Here is a 24700-nt window from a genome sequence, read left to right as displayed (position 1 = left end):
GGATGGAGTATATATTTTGTTGCCTTTCTGTGTGGATGGAGTATCTATTCTGTTGTTTAACTGTGTGGATGGAGTATCTATTCTGTTGTCTCTCTGAGTCAATGGAGTATCTATTTTGTTGCCTTTCTGTGTGGATGGAGTATCTATTCTGTTGTTTAACTGTGTGGATGGAGTATCTATTCTGTTGCCTCTCTGTGTGGATGGAGTATCTATTCTGTTGTTTAACTGTGTGGATGGAGTATATATTCTGTTGTCTCTCTGTGTGGATGGAGTATATATTCTGTTGTCTCTCTGTGTCGATGGAGTATCTATTTTGTTTCCGGTCTGTGTGGATGGAGTATCAATTCTGTTGCCTCTCTGTGTGGATGGAGTATCAATTCTGTTGTTTAACTGTGTGGATGGAGTATCTATTCTGTTGCCTTTCTGTGTGGATGGAGTATCTATTCTGTTGTTTAACTGTGTGGATGGAGTATCTATTCTGTTGTTTAACTGTGTGGATGGAGTATATGTTCTGTTGTTTAACTGTGTCGATGGAGTATCTATTATGTTGCCCGTCTGTGTGGATGGAGTATCAATTATGTTGCCTCTGTGTGGATGGAGTATCTATTCTGTTGTCTCTCTGTGCGGATGGAGTATCTATTCTGTTGTCTCTCTGTGTGGATGGAGTATCTATTCTGTTGTTTAACTGTGTGGATGGAGTATCTGTTCTGTTGTCTCTCTGTGTGGATGGAGTATCTATTCTGTTGCCTCTCTGTGTGGATGGAGTATCTATTCTGTTGCCTCTCTGTGTGGATGGAGTGTCTATTCTGTTGCCTCTCTGTGTGGATTGAGTGTCTATTCTGTTGTTTAACTGTGTGGATGGAGTATCTATTCTGTTGTTTAACTGTGTGGATGGAGTATCTGTTCTGTTGTCTCTCTGTGTGGATGGAGTATCTATTCTGTTGCCTCTCTGTGTGGATGGAGTGTCTATTCTGTTGTGTCTCTGTGTTGATGGTGTGTCTATTCGGTTGTCTCTGTGTGGATGGAGTATCTATTATGTTGCCTCTGTGTGGATGGAGAATCTATTCTGTTGTCTCTGTGTGGATGGAGTATCTATTCTGTTGCCTCTGTGTGGATGGAGTATCTATTCTGTTGTCTCTCTGTGTGGATGGAGTATCTATTCTGTTGTCTCTCTGTGTGGATGGAGTATATATTCTGTTGCCTCTGTGTGGATGGAGTATCTATTTTGTTGCCTCTGTGTGGATGGAGTATCTATTCTGTTGTCTCTCTGTGTGGATTGAGTATATATTCTGTTGCCTCTCTGTGTGGATGGAGTATCTATTCTGTTGCCGGTCTGTGTGGATGTATAATCTATTCTGTTGCCTCTCTGTGTGGGTGGAGTATCTATTTTGTTGCCTCTCTGTGTGGGTGGAGTATCTATTTTGTTGTCTCTCTGTGTGGATATAATTTCTATTCTGTTGTCTCTCTGTGGATGGAGTATATATTCTGTTGTCTCTCTGTGTGGATGGAGTATCAATTCTGTTGTCTTTCTGTGTGGATGGAGTATCAATTCTGTTGTCTCTCTGTGTGGGTGGAGTATCTATTTTGCTGTCTCTGTGTGGATGGAATATCTATTCTGTTGTCTCTCTGTGTGGATGGAGTATATATTCTGTTGTCTCTCTGTGTGGATGGAATATCTATTCTGTTGTCTCTCTGTGGATGGAGTATCTAGTCTGTTGTCTCTCTGTGTGGATGGAATATCTATTCTGTTGTCTCTCTGTGTGGATGGAGTATCTATTCTGTTGCCTCTCTGTGTGGATGGAGTATCTATTCTGTTGTCTCTCTGTGTGGATGGAGTATATATTCTGTTCTGTCTCTCTGTGTGGATGGAATATCTATTCTGTTGTCTCTGTGGATGGAGTATCTATTCTGTTGTCTCTCTGTGTGGATGGAATATCTATTCTGTTGTCTCTCTGTGTGGATGGAGTGTCTATTCTGTTGCCTCTCTGTGTGGATGGAGTATCTATTCTGTTGTCTCTCTGTGTGGATTCAGTACATATTCTGTTGCCTCTCTGTGTGGATGGAGTATCTATTCTGTTGTCTCTCTGTGTGGATGGAGTATCTATTATGTTGTTTTACTGTGTGGATGGAGTATCTATTCTGTTGTCTCTCTGTGTGGATGGAGTATCTATTCTGTTGCCTCTCTGTGTGGATGGAGTGTCTATTCTGTTGTCTCTCTGTGTGGATGGAGTATCTATTCTGTTGTCTCTCAGTGTGGATGGAATATCTATTCTGTTGTCTCTGTGGATGGAGTATCTATTCTGTTGTCTCTCTGTGTGGATGGAATATCTATTCTGTTGTCTCTCTGTGTGGATGGAGTGTCTATTCTGTTGCCTCTCTGTGTGGATGGAGTATCTATTCTGTTGTCTCTCTGTGTGGATTGAGTATCTATTCTGTTGCCTCTCTGTGTGGATGGAGTGTCTATTCTGTTGTCTCTCTGTGTGGATGGAGTATCTATTCTGTTGTTTAACTGTGTGGATGGAGTATCTGTTCTGTTGTCTCTCTGTGTGGATGGAGTATCTATTCTGTTGCCTCTCTGTGTGGATGGAGTATCTATTCTGTTGCCTCTCTGTGTGGATGGAGTGTCTATTCTGTTGCCTCTCTGTGTGGATTGAGTGTCTATTCTGTTGTTTCTGTGTGGATTGAGTATCTATTCTGTTGTTTAACTGTGTGGATGGAGTATCTGTTCTGTTGTCTCTCTGTGTGGATGGAGTATCTATTCTGTTGCCTATCTGTGTGGATGGAGTGTCTATTCTGTTGTGTCTCTGTGTGGATGGTGTGTCTATTCTGTTGTCTCTGTGTGGATGGAGTATCTATTATGTTGCCTCTGTGTGGATGGAGAATCTATTCTGTTGTCTCTGTGTGGATGGAGTATCTATTCTGTTGCCTCTGTGTGGATGGAGTATCTATTCTGTTGTCTCTCTGTGTGGATGGAGTATCTATTCTGTTGTCTGTGTGGATGGAGTATCTATTCCTCTGTGTGGATGGAGTATCTATTCTGTTGTGGAGTATCTCTGTTGTCTGTGTGGATTGAGTATATATTCTGTTGCCTCTCTGTGTGGATGGAGTATCTATTCTGTTGCCGGTCTGTGTGGATGTATAATCTATTCTGTTGCCTCTCTGTGTGGGTGGAGTATCTATTTTGTTGCCTCTCTGTGTGGGTGGAGTATCTATTTTGTTGTCTCTCTGTGTGGATATAATTTCTATTCTGTTGTCTCTGTGTGGATGGAGTATCTATTCTGTTGTCTCTCTGTGTGGATGGAGTATCAATTCTGTTGTCTTTCTGTGTGGATGGAGTATCTATTGTTGCCTCTGTTGCTGTCTCTGTGTGGATGGAGTATCTATTCTGTTGTCTCTCTGTGTGGATGGAGTATATATTCTGTTGTCTCTCTGTGTGGATGGAGTATCTATTTTGTTGCCTCTGTGTGGATGGAGTATCTATTCTGTTGTCTCTCTGTGTGGATTGAGTATATATTCTGTTGCCTCTCTGTGTGGATGGAGTATCTATTCTGTTGCCGGTCTGTGTGGATGTATAATATATTCTGTTGCCTCTCTGTGTGGGTGGAGTATCTATTTTGTTGCCTCTCTGTGTGGATGTTGTCTCTCTGTGTGGATATAATTTCTATTCTGTTGTCTCTGTGGTGGAGTATCTATTCTGTTGTCTCTCTGTGTGGATGGAATATCTATTCTGTTGTCTCTCTGTGTGGATGGAGTATATATTCTGTTGTCTCTCTGTGTGGATGGAGTATCTATTCTGTTGTCTCTCTGTGTGGATGGAGTATCTATTCTGTTGTCTCTGTGTGGATGGAGTATCTATTCTGTTGTCTCTCTGTGTGGATGGAATATCTATTCTGTTGTCTCTCTGTGTGGATGGAGTATATATTCTGTTGTCTCTCTGTGTGGATGGAATATCTATTCTGTTGTCTCTCTGTGTGGATGGAGTATCTATTCTGTTGTCTCTCTGTGTGGATGGAGTATCTATTCTGTTGTCTCTCTGTGTGGATGGATATCTATTCTGTTGTCTCTGTGTGGATGGAGTATCTATTCTGTTGTCTCTCTGTGTGGATGGAGTATCTATTCTGTTGTCTCTCTGTGTGGATGGAGTATCTATTCTGTTGCCTCTCTGTGTGGATGGAGTATCTATTCTGTTGTCTCTCTGTGTGGATTGAGTATCTATTCTGTTGTCTCTCTGTGTGGATGGAGTGTCTATTCTGTTGCCTCTCTGTGTGGATGGAGTATCTATTCTGTTGTCTCTCTGTGTGGATGGAGTATCTATTCTGTTGTCTCTCTGTGTGGATGGAGTGTCTTTTCTGTTGTGTCTCTGTGTGGATGGTGTGTTTATTCTGTTGTCTCTGTGTGGATGGAGTATCTATTCTGTTGCCTCTGTGTGGATGGAGTATCTATTCTGTTGTCTCTCTGTGTGGATGGAGTATCTATTCTGTTGTCTCTCTGTGTGGATGGAGTATCTATTCTGTTGTCTCTGTGTGGATGGAGTATCTATTTTGTTGCCTCTGTGTGGATGGAGTATCTATTCTGTTGTCTCTCTGTGTGGATTGAGTATATATTCTGTTGTCTCTCTGTGTGGATGGAGTATCTATTCTGTTGCCGGTCTGTGTGGATGTATAATCTATTCTGTTGCCTCTCTGTGTGGGTGGAGTATCTATTTTGTTGCCTCTCTGTGTGGGTGGAGTATCTATTTTGTTGTCTCTCTGTGTGGATATAATTTCTATTCTGTTGTCTCTCTGTGGATGGAGTATATATTCTGTTGTCTCTCTGTGTGGATGGAGTATCAATTCTGTTGTCTTTCTGTGTGGATGGAGTATCAATTCTGTTGTCTCTGTGTGGGTGGAGTATCTATTTTGCTGTCTCTGTGTGGATGGAATATCTATTCTGTTGTCTCTCTGTGTGGATGGAGTATATATTCTGTTGTCTCTCTGTGTGGATGGAATATATATTCTGTTGTCTCTCTGTGGATGGAATATCTATTCTGTTGTCTCTCTGTGTGGATGGAATATCTATTCTGTTGTCTCTCTGTGTGGATGGATTATCTATTCTGTTGCCTCTCTGTGTGGATGGAGTATATATTCTGTTGTCTCTCTGTGTGGATGGAGTATATATTCTGTTGTCTCTCTGTGTGGATGGAATATCTATTCTGTTGTCTCTGTGGATGGAGTATCTATTCTGTTGTCTCTCTGTGTGGATGGAATATCTATTCTGTTGTCTCTCTGTGTGGATGGAGTGTCTATTCTGTTGCCTCTCTGTGTGGATGGAGTATCTATTCTGTTGTCTCTCTGTGTGGATTCAGTATCTATTCTGTTGCCTCTCTGTGTGGATGGAGTGTCTATTCTGTTGTCTCTCTGTGTGGATGGAGTATCTATTCTGTTGTTTTACTGTGTGGATGGAGTATCTATTCTGTTGTCTCTCTGTGTGGATGGAGTATCTATTCTGTTGCCTCTCTGTGTGGATGGAGTGTCTATTCTGTTGTCTCTCTGTGTGGATGGAGTATCTATTCTGTTGTCTCTCAGTGTGGATGGAATATCTATTCTGTTGTCTCTGTGGATGGAGTATCTATTCTGTTGTCTCTCTGTGTGGATGGAATATCTATTCTGTTGTCTCTCTGTGTGGATGGAGTGTCTATTCTGTTGCCTCTCTGTGTGGATGGAGTATCTATTCTGTTGTCTCTCTGTGTGGATTGAGTATCTATTCTGTTGCCTCTCTGTGTGGATGGAGTGTCTATTCTGTTGTCTCTCTGTGTGGATGGAGTATCTATTCTGTTGTTTAACTGTGTGGATGGATTATCTATTCTGTTGTCTCTCTGTGTGGATGGAGTGTCTTTTCTGTTGTCTCTCTGTGTGGATGGAGTGTCTATTCTGTTGCCTCTCTGTGTGGATGGAGTATCTATTCTGTTGTCTCTCTGTGTGGATTCAGTATCTATTCTGTTGCCTCTCTGTGTGGATGGAGTGTCTATTCTGTTGTCTCTCTGTGTGGATGGAGTATCTATTCTGTTGTTTTACTGTGTGGATGGAGTATCTATTCTGTTGTCTCTCTGTGTGGATGGAGTATCTATTCTGTTGCCTCTCTGTGTGGATGGAGTGTCTATTCTGTTGTCTCTCTGTGTGGATGGAGTATCTATTCTGTTGTCTCTCAGTGTGGATGGAATATCTATTCTGTTGTCTCTGTGGATGGAGTATCTATTCTGTTGTCTCTCTGTGTGGATGGAATATCTATTCTGTTGTCTCTCTGTGTGGATGGAGTGTCTATTCTGTTGCCTCTCTGTGTGGATGGAGTATCTATTCTGTTGTCTCTCTGTGTGGATTGAGTATCTATTCTGTTGCCTCTCTGTGTGGATGGAGTGTCTATTCTGTTGTCTCTCTGTGTGGATGGAGTATCTATTCTGTTGTTTAACTGTGTGGATGGATTATCTATTCTGTTGTCTCTCTGTGTGGATGGAGTATCTATTCTGTTGCCTCTCTGTGTGGATGGAGTGTCTTTTCTGTTGTGTCTCTGTGTGGATGGTGTGTTTATTCTGTTGTCTCTCTGTGTGGATGCAGTATCTATTCTGTTGCCTCTCTGTGTGGATGGAGTGTCTATTCTGTTGTCTCTCTGTGTGGATGGAGTATCTATTCTGTTGTTTAACTGTGTGGATGGAGTATCTATTATGTTGTCTCTCTGTGTGGATGGAGTATCTATTCTGTTGCCTCTCTGTGTGGATGGAGTGTCTATTCTGTTGTCTCTCTGCGTGGATTGAGTATATATTCTGTTGTCTCTCTGTGTGGATGGAATATCTATTCTGTTGTCTCTGTGGATGGAGTATCTATTCTGTTGTCTCTCTGTGTGGATGGAGTATCTATTCTGTCGTCTCTCTGTGTGGATGGAATATCTATTCTGTTGTCTCTCTGTGTGGATGGAGTATCTATTCTGTTGCCTCTCTGTGTGGATGGAGTATATATTCTGTTGTCTCTCTGTGTGGATGGAGTATATATTATGTTGTCTCTCTGTGTGGATGGAATATCTATTCTGTTGTCTCTGTGGATGGAGTATCTATTCTGTTGTCTCTCTGTGTGGATGGAATATCTATTCTGTTGTCTCTCTGTGTGGATGGAGTGTCTATTCTGTTGCCTCTCTGTGTGGATGGAGTATCTATTCTGTTGTCTCTCTGTGTGGATGGAGTGTCTATTCTGTTGTCTCTCTGTGTGGATGGTGTGTCTATTCTGTTGTCTCTCTGTGTGGATGGAGTATCTATTCTGTTGTCTCTGTGTGGATGGTGTGTCTATTCTGTTGTCTCTCTGTGTGGATGGTGTGTCTATTCTGTTGTCTCTCTGTCTGGATGGAGTGTCTATTCTGTTGTCTCTCTGTGTGGATGGTGTGTCTATTTTGTTGTCTCTCTGTGTGGATGGTGTTGCTATTCTGTTGTCTCTCTGTGTGGATGGAGTATCTATTATGTTTTTCTCTCTTTGTAAATGGATGTGTCTCACAGTTGCAGCATCCTGCTGTGTTCACCATGTGGATCTATTTCATGATTTCTATTGACACTGCCACTACAGCATGAATATGATGCAGTTATGCATTTAGTATGATAATGCAACATATTTAAATATCATATTTGTGTGTTCATTGCAAAAAATCTGGATATAATTGCCCAAACCAGTAATGCTATGTTTTATTTACAGGTACAGGGCCTTCAGAAAGTATTCACACCCCTTGACCTTTTCCACATTGTTTGTCTCTGGCCTACAACACACAATACCCCATAATGGCAAAGTGGAATTATGTTTGTAGAAATGTTTACCAATTCGTTAAAAATTTAAAGTTGAAATGTCTTGAGTTAATACTTGTTCAACCCCTTTGTTATGGCAAGCCTAAATAAGTTCAGGATTTCACCATGAGGCCAGTGGTGACTTTAAAACAGTTGCAGACTTTAATGGCTGTGATGGGAGAAAACTGAGGAACGCCAACATTGTAGTTACTCCACAATTCCAGCCTAAATGACAGAGTGAAAAAAAGGAAGCCTGTACAGAATAAAAAATATTCCAAAACATGCATCCTGTTTGCAACAAAGCACACAAGTGAAATGGCAAAAAATGTGGCAAAGCAATTATAAAGTGTAATTTTTGGGGGCAAATCCAATACAACACAATACTACTACCACTCTTCATATTTTCAAGTATATGGTATCAAACACATAGAAACCATGTTTGATGAGTTTGATAGCGTTCTATTTGTTCCGTTCCAGCCATTACTATGAGCCCGTCCTCCTCAATGCCACCAGCCTCCTGTGACAGAGCTTGATGGATGTGTCAGTATCGCTTATTGTGTGTAGATGGGTGAGAGAAAACAAATGCATTTAATCCATTTTGAATCCAGCCTGTAACACAACAAAATGTGGAATAAGTCAAGGGGTATGAATACTTTCTGAAGGCACTGTAACAGCCATAATGAAGGAAACACCAACATAGCATGTCTTAGTAGGGCGTTGGGCCAACACAAGCTGCCAGAAAAGCTTCAATCCACCTTGGCATAGATTCTACAGGTGTCTGGAACTCTATTGGAGGGGTGTGACACCATTCTTCCATGAGAAATTCCATCATTTGGTGTTTTGTTGATGGTGTTGGAAAATGCAGTCTCAGACTCCGCTCCAGAATCTCCCATAACTGTTCAAATGGGTTGAGATCTGGTGACTGAGACACACATCCTTTAAACTCCCTATGCTACTTTGAGACCCCTCTTTCAAAGTCACTGAGATCTCGTATTTAGCCATGGTAGGCCAAATAATGGCCTGCCCAGAATTTTTATACATGACCAGCAAGATGGGATGTTAATTGCTTAATTAACTCAGGAATCACACCTGTGTGGAATAGAGGTCGACCGATTAGGATTTTTCAACGCCAATACCGATAATTGGAGGACCAAAAAAAGCCGATACCGATTAATTGGCACATTTTTTTAATGTATTTGTAATAATGACAATTACAACAATACTGAATGAACACTTATTTTAACTTAATATAATACATCAATAAAATCAATTTAGCCTCAAATAAATAATGAAACATGTTCAATTTGGTTTAAATAATGTAAAAGCAAAGTGTTGGAGAAGAAAGTAAAAGTGCAATATGTGCCATGTAAGAAAGCTAACGTTTAAGTTCCTTGCTCAGAACATGAGAACATATGAAAGCTGGTGGTTCCTTTTAACAGGAGTCTTCAATATTCCCAGGTAAGAAGTTTTGGGTTGTAGTTATTATAGGAATTATAGGACTATTTCTCTCTATACCATTTGTATTTCATTAACCTTTGACTATTGGATGTTCTTATAGGAACTTTAGTATTGCCAGTGTAACAGTATAGCTTCCGTACCTCTCCTCGCTCCTACCTGGGCTCGAACCAGGAACACAACGACAACAGCCACCCTCGAAGCAGAGTTACCCATGCAGAGCAAGGGGAATAACTACTCCAAGTCTCAGACCGAGTGACGTTTGAAACGCTATTAGCGCCCACCCCGCTAACTAGCTAGCCATTTCACATCGGTTACACCAGCCTAATCTCGGGAGTTGATAGGCTTGAAGTCATTAACAGCTGCTGGCAAACGCACGAAAGTGCCGTTTGAATAAATGCTTACAAGCCTGCTGGTGCCTACCATCGCTCAGTCAGACTGCTCTATCAAATCATAGATTTAGTTATAACATGATAACACACAGAAATACGCGCCTTAGGTCATTAACATGGTCAAATCCAGAAACCATCATCTCGAAAACAAGATGTTTATTCTTTCAGTGAAATACGGAACCGTTACGTATTTTATCTAAAAGGTGGCATCCATAAGTCTAAATATTCCTGTTGCATTGCACAACATTCAATGTTATGCCAAAATTATGTAAAATTCAGGCAAATTAGGTGGCCCTAACTGTTGCATATACACTGACTCTGCGTGCAATGAACGCAAGAGAAGTGACACAATTTCACCTGGTTAATATTGCCTGCTAACCTGGATTTATTTTAGCTAAATATGCAGGTTTAAAAATATATACTTCTGTGTATTTTAAGAAAGGCATTGATGTTTATGGTTAGGTACACATTGGAGCAACGATATGCACCGCATCGATTATATGCAACGCAGGACACGCTAGATATGCTAGTAATATCATCAACCATGTGTAGTTAACTAGTGATTATGATTGATTGATTGATTGTTTTTATAAGATAAGTTTAATGCTAGCTAGCAACTTACCTTGGCTTACTGCATTCGCGTAACAGGCAGGCTCCTCGTGGAGTGCAATGAGAGGCAGGTGGTTAGAGCGTTGAACTAGTTAACTGCAAGGTTGCAAGATTGAATCCCCCGAGCTGACAAGGTAAAAATCTGTTGTTCTGCCCCTGAACGAGGCAGTTAACCCACCGTTCCTAGGCCGTCATTGAAAATAAGAATGTGTTCTTAACTGACTTCCTAGTCAAATAAAGATTAAATAAAGGTGTAAAAAAAAATTGGGCCAAATCGGTGTCCAAAAATACAGATTTCCGATTGTTATGAAAACTTGAAATCGGCCCGAATTAATTGGCCATTCCGATTCATCGGTCGACCTCTAGTGTGGAAGCACCTGCTTTCAATATACTTTGTATCCCTCATTTACGCAAGTGTTTCCTTTGTTTTGGCAGTTACCTGTATGTCTGTGTTCAAGTCTATGGTAATTAAAAATGATTATACTGAGATGAAAGATCACAGTCAATGTTCTTTTATCCTTTTCTGTTTCATATTATTTGTACGATGTTTTCATGAGGGATGATGATGATGATGATGGTGATGTAAATTACATGCATGTGTTCTGTGTTGACAGGTAAATGGCAGTGATGGGATGTATAAATATGACGAGATCATCTTGGAAAGGGTGAGGTTCACTAAAACCTTTATAACCACTTATTATGTTCACGTCTTGTGATCAGATGTGTTCTTCAAAGCATTTTGTTAAACACATCAGCTTTTCCCGCTAGATGGCAGTAAGCGGCTCTCTTTGGCTTGAAGGTTTCGCAGTACAGTAAATGTTGCATATAAACTGAACAAAAATATAAACGCAACATGTTGGTCCCATGTTTCATGAGCTGAAATAAAAGATTCCAGAAATGTTCAATGTGCACAAAAAGCTTATTTCTCTCAAATGTTGTACACAAATTAGTTGACGTTCCTATTAGTGAGCATTTATCCTTTGCCAAGATAATCCATCCACCTGACAGGTGTGGCATATCAAGAAGCTGATTAAACAGCATGATCATTACACAGGTGCACCTTGTGCTGGGGACAAATAAAAGGCCACTTTAAAATGTGCAGTTTCGTCACACAACACAATGCCACATATGTCTCAAGTTTTGAGGGAGATTGCAATTGGCACGCTGACTTCAGGAATGTCCACCAGAGCTGTTGCCAGAGAATTGAATGTTCATTTCTCTACCATCATCTGCCTCCAATGTCATTTTAGAGAATTTGGCAGTACGTCCAACCAGCCTCACAACCGCGGGGGGGGGGGGGGGGGGGGTGCTGAGGAGTATTTCTGTCTGTTTTGTGGGGAAATACAAATTCTGATTGGCTGAACCTGGCTCCTCAGTGGGTGGGCCTGGCTGCCTAGTAGGTAGGCTTATGCCTTCCAAGGCCCACCCATGGCTGCACCCCTGCCCAGTCATGTGAAATCCATAGATTATTGCCTAATGAGTTCATTTCAATTGACTGATTTCCTTCAATTGTAACTCAGTAAAATCTTTGAAAACCAAAGCAAATGATTTCTCTATCACATATGACATTTTGAATATATTACATATAGTAATTCTATACGTAGGAGCGACAAAGATTATGACGTCAGTATACATCAGTCTTCGTCAGACCCCAATATGCCTCGCATTGCATCTTTAAACAGCACACATATTCAATATTTCTTACGTCCTCTCCCCATACACACACACTCTCAGGAACATTGACAGTTGCACTTGTCAGTGGCAGAGTTCAGTCTATAGTGCAGGGCAGACATCCTGTATATTCCTACTCTCGTTATTCCACCCACAGAGAGATGCAGGGCTGTTTTCTCCATCTCCCCCTCTGAGTGGCATTTCTGCATGCAGAGGCTTAAATAAACTAGATAAAAATCACACTTTAAAAGGACTGTGGGTGGGTAACAGTTGATGGTCGGGCCCAGTGCACTCCTTTTGGATTGGGAGAAGCGCACTGGGAGGCCTCAGCCTCCCTCTGTCCTAATTGGTTGCGACCGTTGCTCATTAATTATAGAAAAGAATAAAGCGAAGTCTTCTCAGCTGTCTTGTTTGGAGCCTGTCTCTGCAGCTGTCAGATAGAACAGCACGCCTGGGCCCACTGGATCCAAATGGGTGCTTTGTCATGCTGAGGGAGAGGTGGGGGGGGGGGGGGGGGGGGGGGGGGGGGGTGAAGGGGGGTGCATAGATATATCGAGAGAAGAAAGGAAAGTTGTGTGCCAAGTCTTTAGAGAAATGAAACTTCCCTGAATCTTCTCTTCCACTTATGAATCCGTCCGTAAAAAAAAAAAAGATTAGACCCACACCATTTGGACTGCTTTGTCTTACATTTAGAGTTAAGTGACCTGATCTCAGTATGTACTGTATACTGAACAAAAATATAAACGCAACATGCAACAATTTCAATTATTTTACTGAGTTACAGTTCATATGAGGAAATCAGTCAATTGAAAGAAATGAAATTGGGCCCTAATCAATGGATTTCACATGACTGGACAGGGGTGCAGCCATGGGTGGGCCTTGGAAGGCATAAGCCTACCCACTAGGCAGCCAGGCCCACCCACTGAGGAGCCATGCCCAACCAATCAGAATGAGATTCTGCCAACAAAAGGGCTTTACTACAGAATAAATACTCCTCAGCTCATGAAACATGGGACCAAGACTTTAGATGTTGTGTTTATATTTGTGTTCAGTATAGTATAAAGCACACTGAATGTATGAGAAAGTGCCGTGGTCATCAGCAATGTTGAATTCCCCAAAGGGGTCTGCATAGATCTCATGTTCCCCTGAACGGTCTGCATAGATCTCATGTTCTCCTGAATGGTCTGCATAGATCTAATGTTACCCTGAACGGTCTGCATAGATCTAATGTTCCCCTGAACGGTCTGCATAGATCTAATGTTCCCCTGAGCGGTCTGCATAGAGCTAATGTTCCCCTGAGCGGTCTGCATAGAGCTAATGTTCCCCTGAGCGGTCTGCATAGAGCTAATGTTCCCCTGAGCGGTCTGCATAGATCTCATGTTCTCCTGAACGGTCTGCATGGATCTAATGTTCCCCTGAACGGTCTGCATAGATCTCATGTTCCCCTGAGCGGTCTGCATAGAGCTCATGTTCCCCTGAGCGGTCTGCATAGAGCTCATGTTCCCCTGAGCGGTCTGCATAGAGCTCATGTTCCCCTGAGCGGTCTGCATAGAGCTCATGTTCCCCTGAGCGGTCTGCATAGAGCTCATGTTCCCCTGAGCAGTCTGCATACAGCTCATGTTCCCCTGAGACTCCTATACCATTAAGAAGCCCATTATCCCACTGACCTTGAGTCCACACTCCTAGAGTGGGACGCAAACCCATCACTTATGCAGTAGAGCTGTGTCTGTGTGTGAACGTGTGCACGGCTGAACGCTCACGTGTGTGTTTGTGTGTGTGTGTGTCTATTGTGCCTCTCTACTGTATGTGTAATCGAATCAAATCAAGCTTTATTTACACAGCATATTTCAGACATGGAACGCAACGCAATGTTCTTCACAAGAAAAAAACAAATATAAAACAATGAAAGTAAAAGCTGAAATATTTACTACACAACAAACAAAAGATTAAAAATATGATCCCTGCCTCATAACCCTTCTGCAGGGTAACTCTGGCCTGGGCTTCAGCATCGCTGGGGGGATGGACAATCCACACATCCCAGATGACCCAGGGATCTTCATCACCAAGATCATCCCTGGTGGAGCTGCAGCTATGGACGGCAGGCTGGGGTAAGTTAGTCCCCCTCTCTCTTTCTCTCTCTCTCTTTTTCTCTCTCTCTCTTTCACTATACCATGTCCCGCCAGGCAGCCAGAGCTCTGTGTGTGTGTGTGTGTGTGTGTGTGTGTGTGTGTGTGTGTGTGTGTGTGTGTGTGTGTGTGTGTGTGTGTGTGTGTGTGTGTGTGTGTGTGTGTGTGTGTGTGTGTGTGTGTGTGTGTGTGTGTGTGTGTGTGTGTGTGTCTACAGCTCTCTGCCACCGGGCTCTGTTTGTGTTTCCACTAAGTTATGATTCACTGGGAAACCAAAGCCTAAAAAAATGTATATGATATTGAGTGCTTTTGGTGTGGGGCTGGCCTGTGTTTGTGTGTGTGTGTGCGTGCGTGTGTTGTGTGCGTGGATTGACATTTTTGACAATTGCCTGTGGAGTCATGTATTTGAACAGTTGATTCAGTCCATATTGTAGAGCCTGTGGATTGACTGGGGGTGCATGTATTTGATTCAGTCTGTATTGTTGAGCCTGTGGATTGACTGGGGGTGCATGTATTTGAATCAGTCTGTATTGTTGAGCCTGTGGATTGACTGGGGATGCAAGTATTCGATTCAGTCTGTATTGTTGAGCCTGTGGATTGACTGGGGGTGCATGTATTTGATTCAGTCTGTATTGTTGAGCCTGTGGATTGACTGGGGATGCAAGTATTCGATTCAGTCTGTATTGTTGAGCCTGTGGATTGACTGGGGGTGCATGTATTTGATTCAGTCTGTATTGTTGAGCCTGTGGATTGACTAGGGTTGCATGTATAGATAGCATGCATGTGTTTTTACAGTACTAACAGCATTGTCAAATATGAACTTTTTTTCCCCTCATCTCACCAGGGTGAATGACTGTGTGCTGCGTGTGAACGAGGTGGATGTCTCTGAGGTAGTCCACAGCCGGGCGGTGGAGGCCCTGAAAGAGGCTGGCCCTGTGGTCAGGCTGCTGGTCAGGAGAAGACAGGCCCCTCCTGAGACCATCCTGGAGATCAACCTGCTCAAGGGGCCCAAAGGTCAGCGATATACACTATGTACATGAATTAATCCTCATTGGGAGGGACAGGATTTTCTAGGCCCCTATAACTTAACTAAACCCCTGTTTCCTTGGGAAATTCCAGTTCAACTCTGAAATTGGAACATAAATTGAGATTATTTCCGAGAACCTGAATGTAAGTTTCTATTCTTTACTTAGCTGTCTAAAAGGAAGTGGAATTGACCCCAACCCCTAGAGATCAGCCTGTGAACCAGTACTGACTGTCCTCTGTGTGCTTCTTACCCCAGGCCTTGGCTTCAGCATCGCTGGGGGGATCGGCAACCAGCACATCCCTGGAGACAACAGCATCTACATCACAAAGATCATCGAGGGCGGGGCCGCGCAGAAAGATGGACGGCTGCAGACCGGAGACCGCCTGCTAGCTGTAAGAACACATCTACTCTGGACCTTCCTTCATTAACTGAGTTTAGCCCTGCTTTGATGTAGCAGAGGCGGTTTGTCTTAAGCTCAGCAGCCTAACACAGTCTTGTTCCATACCCAGTCAATCACACAGATACTGAGCTCTGATGGATGCCCAAGGACACTCTTGATTCTCTTACTGTAATGTTATGATATACTTTATTGTCCCCGAGGAGAAATTTGACTCGTCAAGTGTGCTGCTGCTTCTACGTAAGTACATAGAATCAATTGACACAACCCCCCAACATGAATAAGTTCATGTCAGGCAAGGCTGTGACGAGGGGGCAGTTCCACATGATGAAGGCCTACAGTTTATATCTGTTCAGCCTGCGTATAAACACCCTGTAGCCTCCTCGATGGCATCAGCTGGAACTCTGTGTTCAGTGCAGGTGTGGGGTCCGATTTGACCTTTCTGGCCGGTCTGATGACGGTATCCTGTATAATGTCCTGGAGGTCATGCCTATTATCTTCCCTGCTGTCTTGGTCATTCTCAAGGTTTAGGCTTTGAGCTGTCAGGTTAGCAAACCATGTGAACATGCTGTAGTGTAGAGGATTGACTTAATGGAGGATCTATAGAAGAGGAGATGATCTTCTGGTTGACTCCATAGATCCTGAGTCCAAGCAGGAAGTGGAAGTGCTGTTGGAGGCCGCTGCCATCGCTCTGCTCCCCGCCGGTGTAGCAGCTCCTCTGGCACTTCGCTCAGCAGGCCGCCCGGCGGTTAATCTCCATAGTCCCGTAGTGCTAGGAGCTCCTTCCTGGTGTATGTCCATGAAGCCCGATCACCCTGTGCCAGGTGTGGCGTCGTAGCAGTGGAACATTGCGTGATGCTGAAAATAATCAGCCATGTTAGTAGTAGTCCAGGAATCCTTGCCAGTCACTCGTGCGTTTAATGCATAATAGTGCGCATTACTTCACCCAGTTTGTGACAAAACAAACAAACAACGTTTCGCAGCAGCAACACTCGTGTCCATGGCCACTTGCAGAACAGCACCAGAGTTCTTTTTTACACTCCATCCCCACCTACATTCATACCCTGCACACATCAGGACACTGATCTACATTCATACCCTGCACACATCAGGACACTGATCTACATTCATACCCTGCACACATCAGGACACTGATCTACATTCATACCCTGCATACATCAGGACACTGATCTACATTCATACCCTGCACACATCAGGACACTGATCTACATTCATACCCTGCATACATCAGGACACTGATCTACATTCATACCCTGCACACATCAGGACACTGATCTACATTCATACCCTGCACACATCAGGACACTGATCTACATTCATACCCTGCACACATCAGGACACTGATCTACATTCATACCCTGCATACATCAGGACACTGATCACATTCATACCCTGCACACATCAGGACACTGATCTACATTCATACCCTGCACACATCAGGACACTGATCTACATTCATACCCTGCACACATCAGGACACTGATCTACATTCATACCCTGCACACATCAGGACACTGATCTACATTCATACCCTGCACACATCAGGACACTGATCTACATTCATACCCTGCACACATCAGGACACTGATCTACATTCATACCCTGCACACATCAGGACACTGATCTACATTCATACCCTGCACACATCAGGACACTGATCTACATTCATACCCTGCACACATCAGGACACTGATCTACATTCATACCCTGCACACATCAGGACACTGATCTACATTCATACCCTGCACAAAAGGCCTCTAGGTGCTCTTCCCTGGCCGTTTCTCAAGAGAGCCAGGCGACACTCTTCAGCGTTTATGGCCATGTGTGTGACTGAAATGGTGCTGCAGACTGGGCTCAAACTTCCCGGCTGCTCCCCGGGCATATTCTGTTCCACACTGGCAGAAGATAAATTGGACCACCTGTCAGGCTGAATGATTGACAACGCTGTTTGAAGAATTTGAGATGTGTTTAAGGCTGTCATACATAAAAACAAAGTAATTAAGGCACTACAACCTTTGTGGGGGGAAAGCTGTGCGGACGGCCGTATTGATCATTTATGCTATTTGATTAAAGTGTTTTCCCAAATCCATGACTTTATCTGTAGACACAATGATGCAGACGTGGTGGCTCCCGGAGTAAACAATCTCTATTATAATATAGAGCAGCTCTCTTCAAAACCTTCAAAAGTATTTTCAAATCAAATCCAATGTTATTTGTCACATGCCCCGAATACAGGTGACTTTACCGTGAAATACTTACTAACGAGCCCTTTCCCAACAATGCAGAGTTAAAAAGTACGAAAATGTGTACAATAAAAATCAGAAATAGTAACACAATAAATAACAATACGGAGGCTATATACAAGGAGTACCGGTACCGAGTCAGTCGGGTTGGAGCACGTAAGATGTGGACCATCTCCGTCGGCGTCATCTTATGCTCGCATATCACACGCGGTATCTTAGTAGGACACAGCAACAGTAGTGTATGATTGATTTGGGTGTGGCTCAGGCAAACTAAGAGAGGTAGCTATAAGCCTCGGTGTTGTGGACCTGAGGATTTCCCTGTGGTCTGTGTGCTCCAGGTGAACAACATCATCCTGCAGGACGTGCGTCACGAGGAGGCGGTGGCGGCGCTGAAGAACACCTCTGACATGGTCTACCTCAAGGTGGCCAAGCCCGGACCCGTGCACCTCAACGACATGTATGCCCCTCCAGACTACTCCAGCAGTACGTACCTTCTTCTGCTAGCAACTGTAGTCCACTGTAGCTCACACTAAACACTCCCACTCTCCTACCCTCATACTGCTTATAATGCATCCAACTACACTTTTATATCCCAGGCCTTGCCTCAATGGTACCAGCAGACAGTTTTTATAAATCATTTTTTTCATGTTTGTACTTTTTGCCCCTTTTTATCCCCAATTTCATGATATCTAATTGGTAGTTACAGTCTTGCCCCATCGCTGCAACACTCAGGAGAGGTCGAAATCTCTGCGTCCTCCGGAACACGACCCCGCCAAACCGCACTGCTTCTTGACACAATGCTCGCTTATTCCGGAAGCCAGCCACACCAATGTGTGGGAGGAAACAATGTACACCTGGCGACCGTGTCAGAGTGCATACGCCCGGCCCGCCACAGGAGTCGCAAGAGCGCGACGGGACAAGGACATCCCGGTCGGCCAAACCCGGACGACGCTGGGCCAATTGTCCACCGCCTCATGGGTCTCCCAGTCGCGGACGGCTGCGACACAGCCCGGTATCTAACCCATCGCCGCTAGCACTGCGATGCAGTACCTTAGACCGCTGTGCCACTCAGTTGGTCCACAGTTTGTTTTAATGGAAGACCACAGGAACCCTGCAGTAATAACACTGGCTCTCTATTCACACCGCTCATTATCATTTCATACCTCAACCTCAAAAACAAACCCCGGCAACAGTTGTGTGAAGAATGCTCTGTTGATTAGCATTAAGTCTAGGTGTATGTCATTGTCCCTGTAACAGGGATGATTATAGATTATCCTAGTGAGTGGTAGAGCTGCTTCAGTGTGTTCTCCTCAGCGCAGCTGTGCCCAGACTCCTACATGGTGAGCACACACTGCTGCCCACTGCAACAGCTCTGTCTGTCTGTCTCTCTCTCCCACTGAGTGGGGAGGCTTTCTCACATCCACACATGCCTGCTCAGGAGAACCCACGGCCTGGGGCTCTTGCCAGACACACACATCGATTTACAGAAGAGCCACACACAAACACACACACACACCTGTACTTGACTATATGTAATTAATACAGGTATCCTGTATGGCACCAAACAATATGCATGTCAACCAGTGGTTTATTATCAAAGGGCCTGTACAGTAGGACTGTATATTAAAACAAACAAAATAAACTAATTTAAATATACTGTGTCCGTAAAATGTATGTAGTGTGTATAAGCTGGAAGTAGAAGCCTAAGTATGGTTGTCTATTAGTTTACTCCAATTAGGGGAGGGGTGGTAGGGTTAGGGGAAAATAATAAAGGAAAATACATACAAAATATGATATGTTATATTTGTATATATATATATAATATATATATATATATATATATATATATATATATATATATATATATATATATATATATATATAGTACCAGTCAAAGGTTTGGACACACCTACTATTTCAAGGGTATTTCTTCATTTTTTTACTTTTTTCTACATTGTAGAATATAGTGAAGACATCAAAACTATGAAAAAACACATATTGAATCATGTAACCAAAAAGTGTTAAACAAATCTAAATATATTTTATATTTGAGATTCTTCAAAGTAGCCACCCTTTGCCTTGATGTCAGCTTTGAACACTCTTGGCATTCTTTCAACCAGCTTCACCTGGAATGCTTTTCCAACAGTCTTGAAGGAGTTCCTACATATGCTGAGCACTTGTTGGCTGCTTTTCTTTCACTCTGGTGTCCAACTCGTTTATTCTAAATACAGTACATCACTTACAGTGTCACCGGCAAAGCACCCCCACACCATCACACCTCCTCCTCCATGATTCACGGTGGGAACCACACATGCGGAGATCATCCGTTCACCTACTCTGCGTCTCACAAGGACGCGGCAGTTGGAACCATAAATGTCATATTTGGACTTATCAGACCAAAGGACAGATTTCCACTGGTCTAATGTACATTGTTCGTGTTTCTTGGCCCAAGCATGTCTCTTCTTCTTATTGGTGTCCTTTAGTAGTGGTTTCTTTGCAGCAAATCAACCACGAAGGCCTGATTCACGCAGTCTCCTCTGAACAGTTGATGTTGAGATGTGTCTGTTACTTGAACTCTGTGAAATATTTATTTGGGCTGCAATTTCTGATGCTGGTAACTTTGATGAACTTATCCTTTGCAGCAGAGGTAAATCTGGGTCTTCTTTTCCTGTGGCGTTCCTCATGAGAGCCTGTTTCATCATAGCGCTTGATGTTTTTTGCGACTGCACTTGAAGAAACTTTAAAGTTCTTGAAATGTTCCGTATTGACTGACCTTCATGTCTTAAAGTAATGATGGACTGTCATTTCTCTTTGCTTATTTGAGCTGTTAATGCCATAATATGGAGTTGGTATTTTACCAAATAGGGCTATCTTCTGTATACCACTCTTACCTTGTCACAACACAAATGATTGGCTCAAACACATTAAAAAGGAAAGAAATTCTGCAAATTAACTTTTAACAAGGCACACCTGTTAATTGAAATGCATTCCAGGTGACTACCTCATGAAGCTGGTTTAGAGAATGCCAAGAGTGCGCAAAGCTGTCATCAAGGCAGAGTGTGGCTACTTTGAAGAATCTCAAATATAACATATATTTTGATTTTAAAATGAAGAAAAACCCTTGACTGAGTAGGTGTGTCCAAACTTTTGACTGGTACTGTATATATTTAAAATAATATACAGTATATATTTACAAAAAATATATATGGGGGATTGGAAATGATGCAGATAATTACATTGATAGAAGCTGCAATCTATTTGAATGATTAAATCTGATCCACCCCCTCAAGAAAAGGACTGTATACAGTGCATTCAGAAAGTATTCAGACCCCTTGACTTTTTCCACATTCTGTTACGTTACAGCTTTATTCTAAAATGTATTAAATTGTTTCCCTCATCAGTCTACACACAATAACCCATAAGGACAAAGCAAAAATAGGTTTTTAGAAATGTGTGCAAATTTATATACAGTTTATAAAAATAAAATAAAAATATTAAATTTATATAAGTATTCAGACCCTTTACTCAGTACTTTGTTGAATCACCTTTGGCAGCGATTGCAGCCTCTTCTTGGGTATGACGCTACAAGGTTAGCACACCTGTATTTGGGTAGATTCTCACATTCTTCTCTTCAGATCCTCTCAGACTGTCAGGTGGATGGGGAGCGTCGCGGCACAGCTATTTTCAGGTCTCTCCAGAGATGTTCGATCGGGTTCAAGTCCAGGCTTTGGCTGGGCTACTCAAGGACATTCAGAGACTTGTCCCGAAGCCACTGCTGCGTTGTCTTGGCTGTTAGCTTAGGGTCATTGTCCTGTTGGAAGGTGAACCTTCGCCCCAGTCTGAGGTCATGAGTGCTCTGGAGCAGGTTTTCATCAAGGATCTCTCTGTACTTTGCTCCGTTCATCTTTCCCTCGACTGGTCTCCCAGTAACTTCCGCCTGAAAAATTATTCCCACAGCATGATTCTTCCACCACCATGCTTCACGGTAGGAATGGTGCCAGGTTTCCTACAGACGTGACACTTGACATTCAGGCCAAAGAGAATCTTGTGTCTTATGGTCTGAGAGTCTTTAGGTGCCTTTTGGCAAACTCCAAGTGGGCTGTCATGTGCCTTTTACCGAGGAATGGCTTCCGTCTGGCCCCTCTACCATAAAGGCCTGATTGGTGGAGTGCTGCAGAGATGATTGTCCTTCTGTAAGGTTCTCCAATCTCCACTGAGGAACTCTGGAGCTCTGTCAGAGTTACCATTGGGTTCTTGGTCACCTCCCTGAAAAAGGCCTTTCTCGCCTGATTGCTCAGTTTGGCCGGGCGGCCAGCTCTAGGAAGAGTCTTGGTGGTTCCAAACTTCTTCCATTTAAGAATGATGGAGGCCACTGTGTTCTTGGGGACCTCCAATGTTGTATACATTTTTTGATACCCTTCCCAGATCTGTGCCTCGACACAATCCTGTCTCTGAGCTCTATGGACAAATTCCTTCGACCTTATGGCTTGGTTTTGCTCTGACATGCACTGTCAAGTGTGGTACCTTATACAGACAGGTGTGTGCCTTTCCAAATCATGTTCAATCAATTTAATTTACCACAGGTGGACTCCAATCATGTTGTTGAAATATCTCAAGGATGATCAATGGAAACAAGATGCACCTGAGCTCAATTTCGAGTCTCATAGCAAAGTTTCTGAATACTAATGTAAATAAGGTTATTCTGTTTTTTTTTATTTTGAATACATTTGCTAAAAAAAAAATTAAAAACTGTTTTTGCTTTGCCATTATGCACAATTGTGTGTAGATTGATGAGGATTTAAAAAAAAAAAACATTTTAGAATAGGCTGTAACGTAACAAAATGAGGAAACGGTCAACGGGTCTGAAAACTTTCCGAATGCATAGTAGGTTGTTGTTTAGTATGTATGGTTGCCATGGTTTGGGCAAGCCCTTCATACTGACTTAAAGCAGCTCTGACAGTCTTGTCTACAGCAGGGGTGTCAAACTCATTCCATGGAGGGCCTAGTGTCTGCAGGTTTTTCCTTTCAATTAAACCCAGACAACCAGGTGTGGGGAGTTCCTTACTAATTCGTGACCTTAATTCATCCATCAAGCACAAGGGAGGAGCGAAAACCCGCAGACACTCGGCGCTCCATGGAATGATATTGACACTTGTGTTCTACAGTATAGTCAGATGATCTATAGTTGATTTTTAAAGCCATGGGTTATAAGTACTGTATCCCCCCATGGGTTATAAGTACTGTAGCCCCCCATGGGTTGTAAGTCCTGTAGCCCATCATAGGTTAAAAGTACTGTAGCCCACCATGGGTTAAAAGGACTGTAGCCCCCCGTGGGTTAAAAGGATTGTAGCCCATCATGTAGTGGGTTGTAAGTCCTGTAGCCCATCATGGGTTAAAAGTACTGTAGCCCCCCATGGGTTAAAAGGACTGTAGCCCCCCGTGGGTTGTAAGTACTGTAGCCCCTCCGTGGGTCATAAGTACTGTAGCCCCCCATGGGTTATAAGTACTGTAGCCCCCTCATGGGTTATAAGTACTGTAGCCCCCCATGGGTTATAAGTACTGTAGCCCCCCATGGGTTGTAAGTACTGTAGCCCCCCATGGGTTATAAGTACTGTAGCCCCCCATGGGTTGTAAGTACTGTAGCCCCTCCGTGGGTCATAAGTACTGTAGCCCCCCATGGGTTATAAGTACTGTAGCCCCCTCATGGGTTATAAGTACTGTAGCCCCCCATGGGTTATAAGTACTGTAGCCCCCCATGGGTTGTAAGTACTGTAGCCCCCCATGGGTTATAAGTACTGTGGCCCCCCATGATGGAATGTAAATCTGGGGACTCAGGTATAGACACTACCCACACTGACTAATCTAATGTAGAGAGAATACTGTATTTTCTGGGCCATAAACAGGCATCGTCACATGTATGATAGTGGAATGAGTTGATCCGTCCTGGCAGGCCTTCAGTGGACCACTGTTTTAATCATCCCTCCTTTCCATCTACTGGTCTGGCCCTCCCCGCCCTCCCTCCAGCCTTCCCCACCATGGTGGACAACCACGTCAGCCACAACTCAGGCATGGCCTACATGGGAGCTATGGAGCCCAAGCCCGTCTACAGCCAGCCCCCCCAGGTCACGCCCTCCAGGTACTCCCCAGACCCCCGTCACATGCTGGGGGAGGAAGACTTCACCAGGTCAGTACCATTTTTGCATGTTTTCTTATTATCTCATTCTTGTACAGCACATTCATCTTTTAACAGAATGATATAATGTAAAATTCACACAAAAATGTATTATATTGTTTTCACCATGTGAATGTAGGTTTAATAGTATTTTTTACAATCTAGGGTTAGTCACTTTCTCATGACAAAACAGAGCAATCAGAGAGAGCAGTAAAAGGCTTTTTGTCGTGAACTTTAGAATATTCCTTATTTGATTTTGGTGTGGTGACCGTTGCTTTACCTGGCATTCCAGGTTGGTGTTGGTGTTGTGGCTTTCTTTGGTGATAAGCACAGTGCCTTCGGAAAGTATTCAGACCCCTTGACATTTTCCCAAAAAATTTACGGTACAGCCTTATTGTAAAATGTTATTTTTTAAATCTCAATCTATACACAATACCCCATAATCACAAAGTGAACCCTGTTTTTTAGATTTGTTTGCAAATCAAAAGTACCTTATTTACATAAGTATTCAAACCCTTTGCTCTGAGACTCGGAATTGAGCTCAGGTGCATTGAGTATCCTTGAAATTTTTCTACAACTTGATTGGTCCATTTGTGGTAAATTCAATTGATTGGACATGATTTGGAAAGGCACACACCTGTCTATATAAGGTACCACAGTTGACAATGCATGTCAGAGCAAAAACCAAGCCATGAGGTTGAAGGAATTTGTCCATAGAGCTCAGAGACAGGATTATGTCAAGGCACAGATCTGGGGAAGGGTATCAACAAATGTATGCAGCATTGAAGCTCC

General features: G+C 43.1%; 1 protein-coding gene across 1 annotated transcript in view; it reads left to right on the top strand.

The window, feature by feature from the left end:
* The window catches only part of LOC139398540 (disks large homolog 3-like), a 31303-nt gene extending 7022 nt beyond the window's left edge, over positions 1–24281 (top strand). Inside the window, exons 3-8 of the mRNA XM_071144490.1 lie at positions 10866–10916; positions 13906–14030; positions 14893–15062; positions 15331–15467; positions 18075–18219; positions 23761–24281. Of these exons, the coding sequence (XP_071000591.1) occupies positions 10866–10916; positions 13906–14030; positions 14893–15062; positions 15331–15467; positions 18075–18219; positions 23761–23996 (864 nt within the window). The 3' untranslated portion in view covers positions 23997–24281. The remainder of the gene's footprint in view (positions 1–10865; positions 10917–13905; positions 14031–14892; positions 15063–15330; positions 15468–18074; positions 18220–23760) is intronic.
* The last annotated feature ends 419 nt before the right edge of the window (positions 24282–24700 follow it).

The sequence above is a fragment of the Oncorhynchus clarkii genome, unplaced genomic scaffold, assembly GCF_045791955.1.
Source record: "Oncorhynchus clarkii lewisi isolate Uvic-CL-2024 unplaced genomic scaffold, UVic_Ocla_1.0 unplaced_contig_11688_pilon_pilon, whole genome shotgun sequence".
Classification (NCBI taxonomy): Eukaryota; Metazoa; Chordata; class Actinopteri; order Salmoniformes; family Salmonidae; genus Oncorhynchus; species Oncorhynchus clarkii.
Note: the sequence above shows the minus strand (reverse complement) of the source record. Positions and strands in the feature narration are given on the sequence as shown.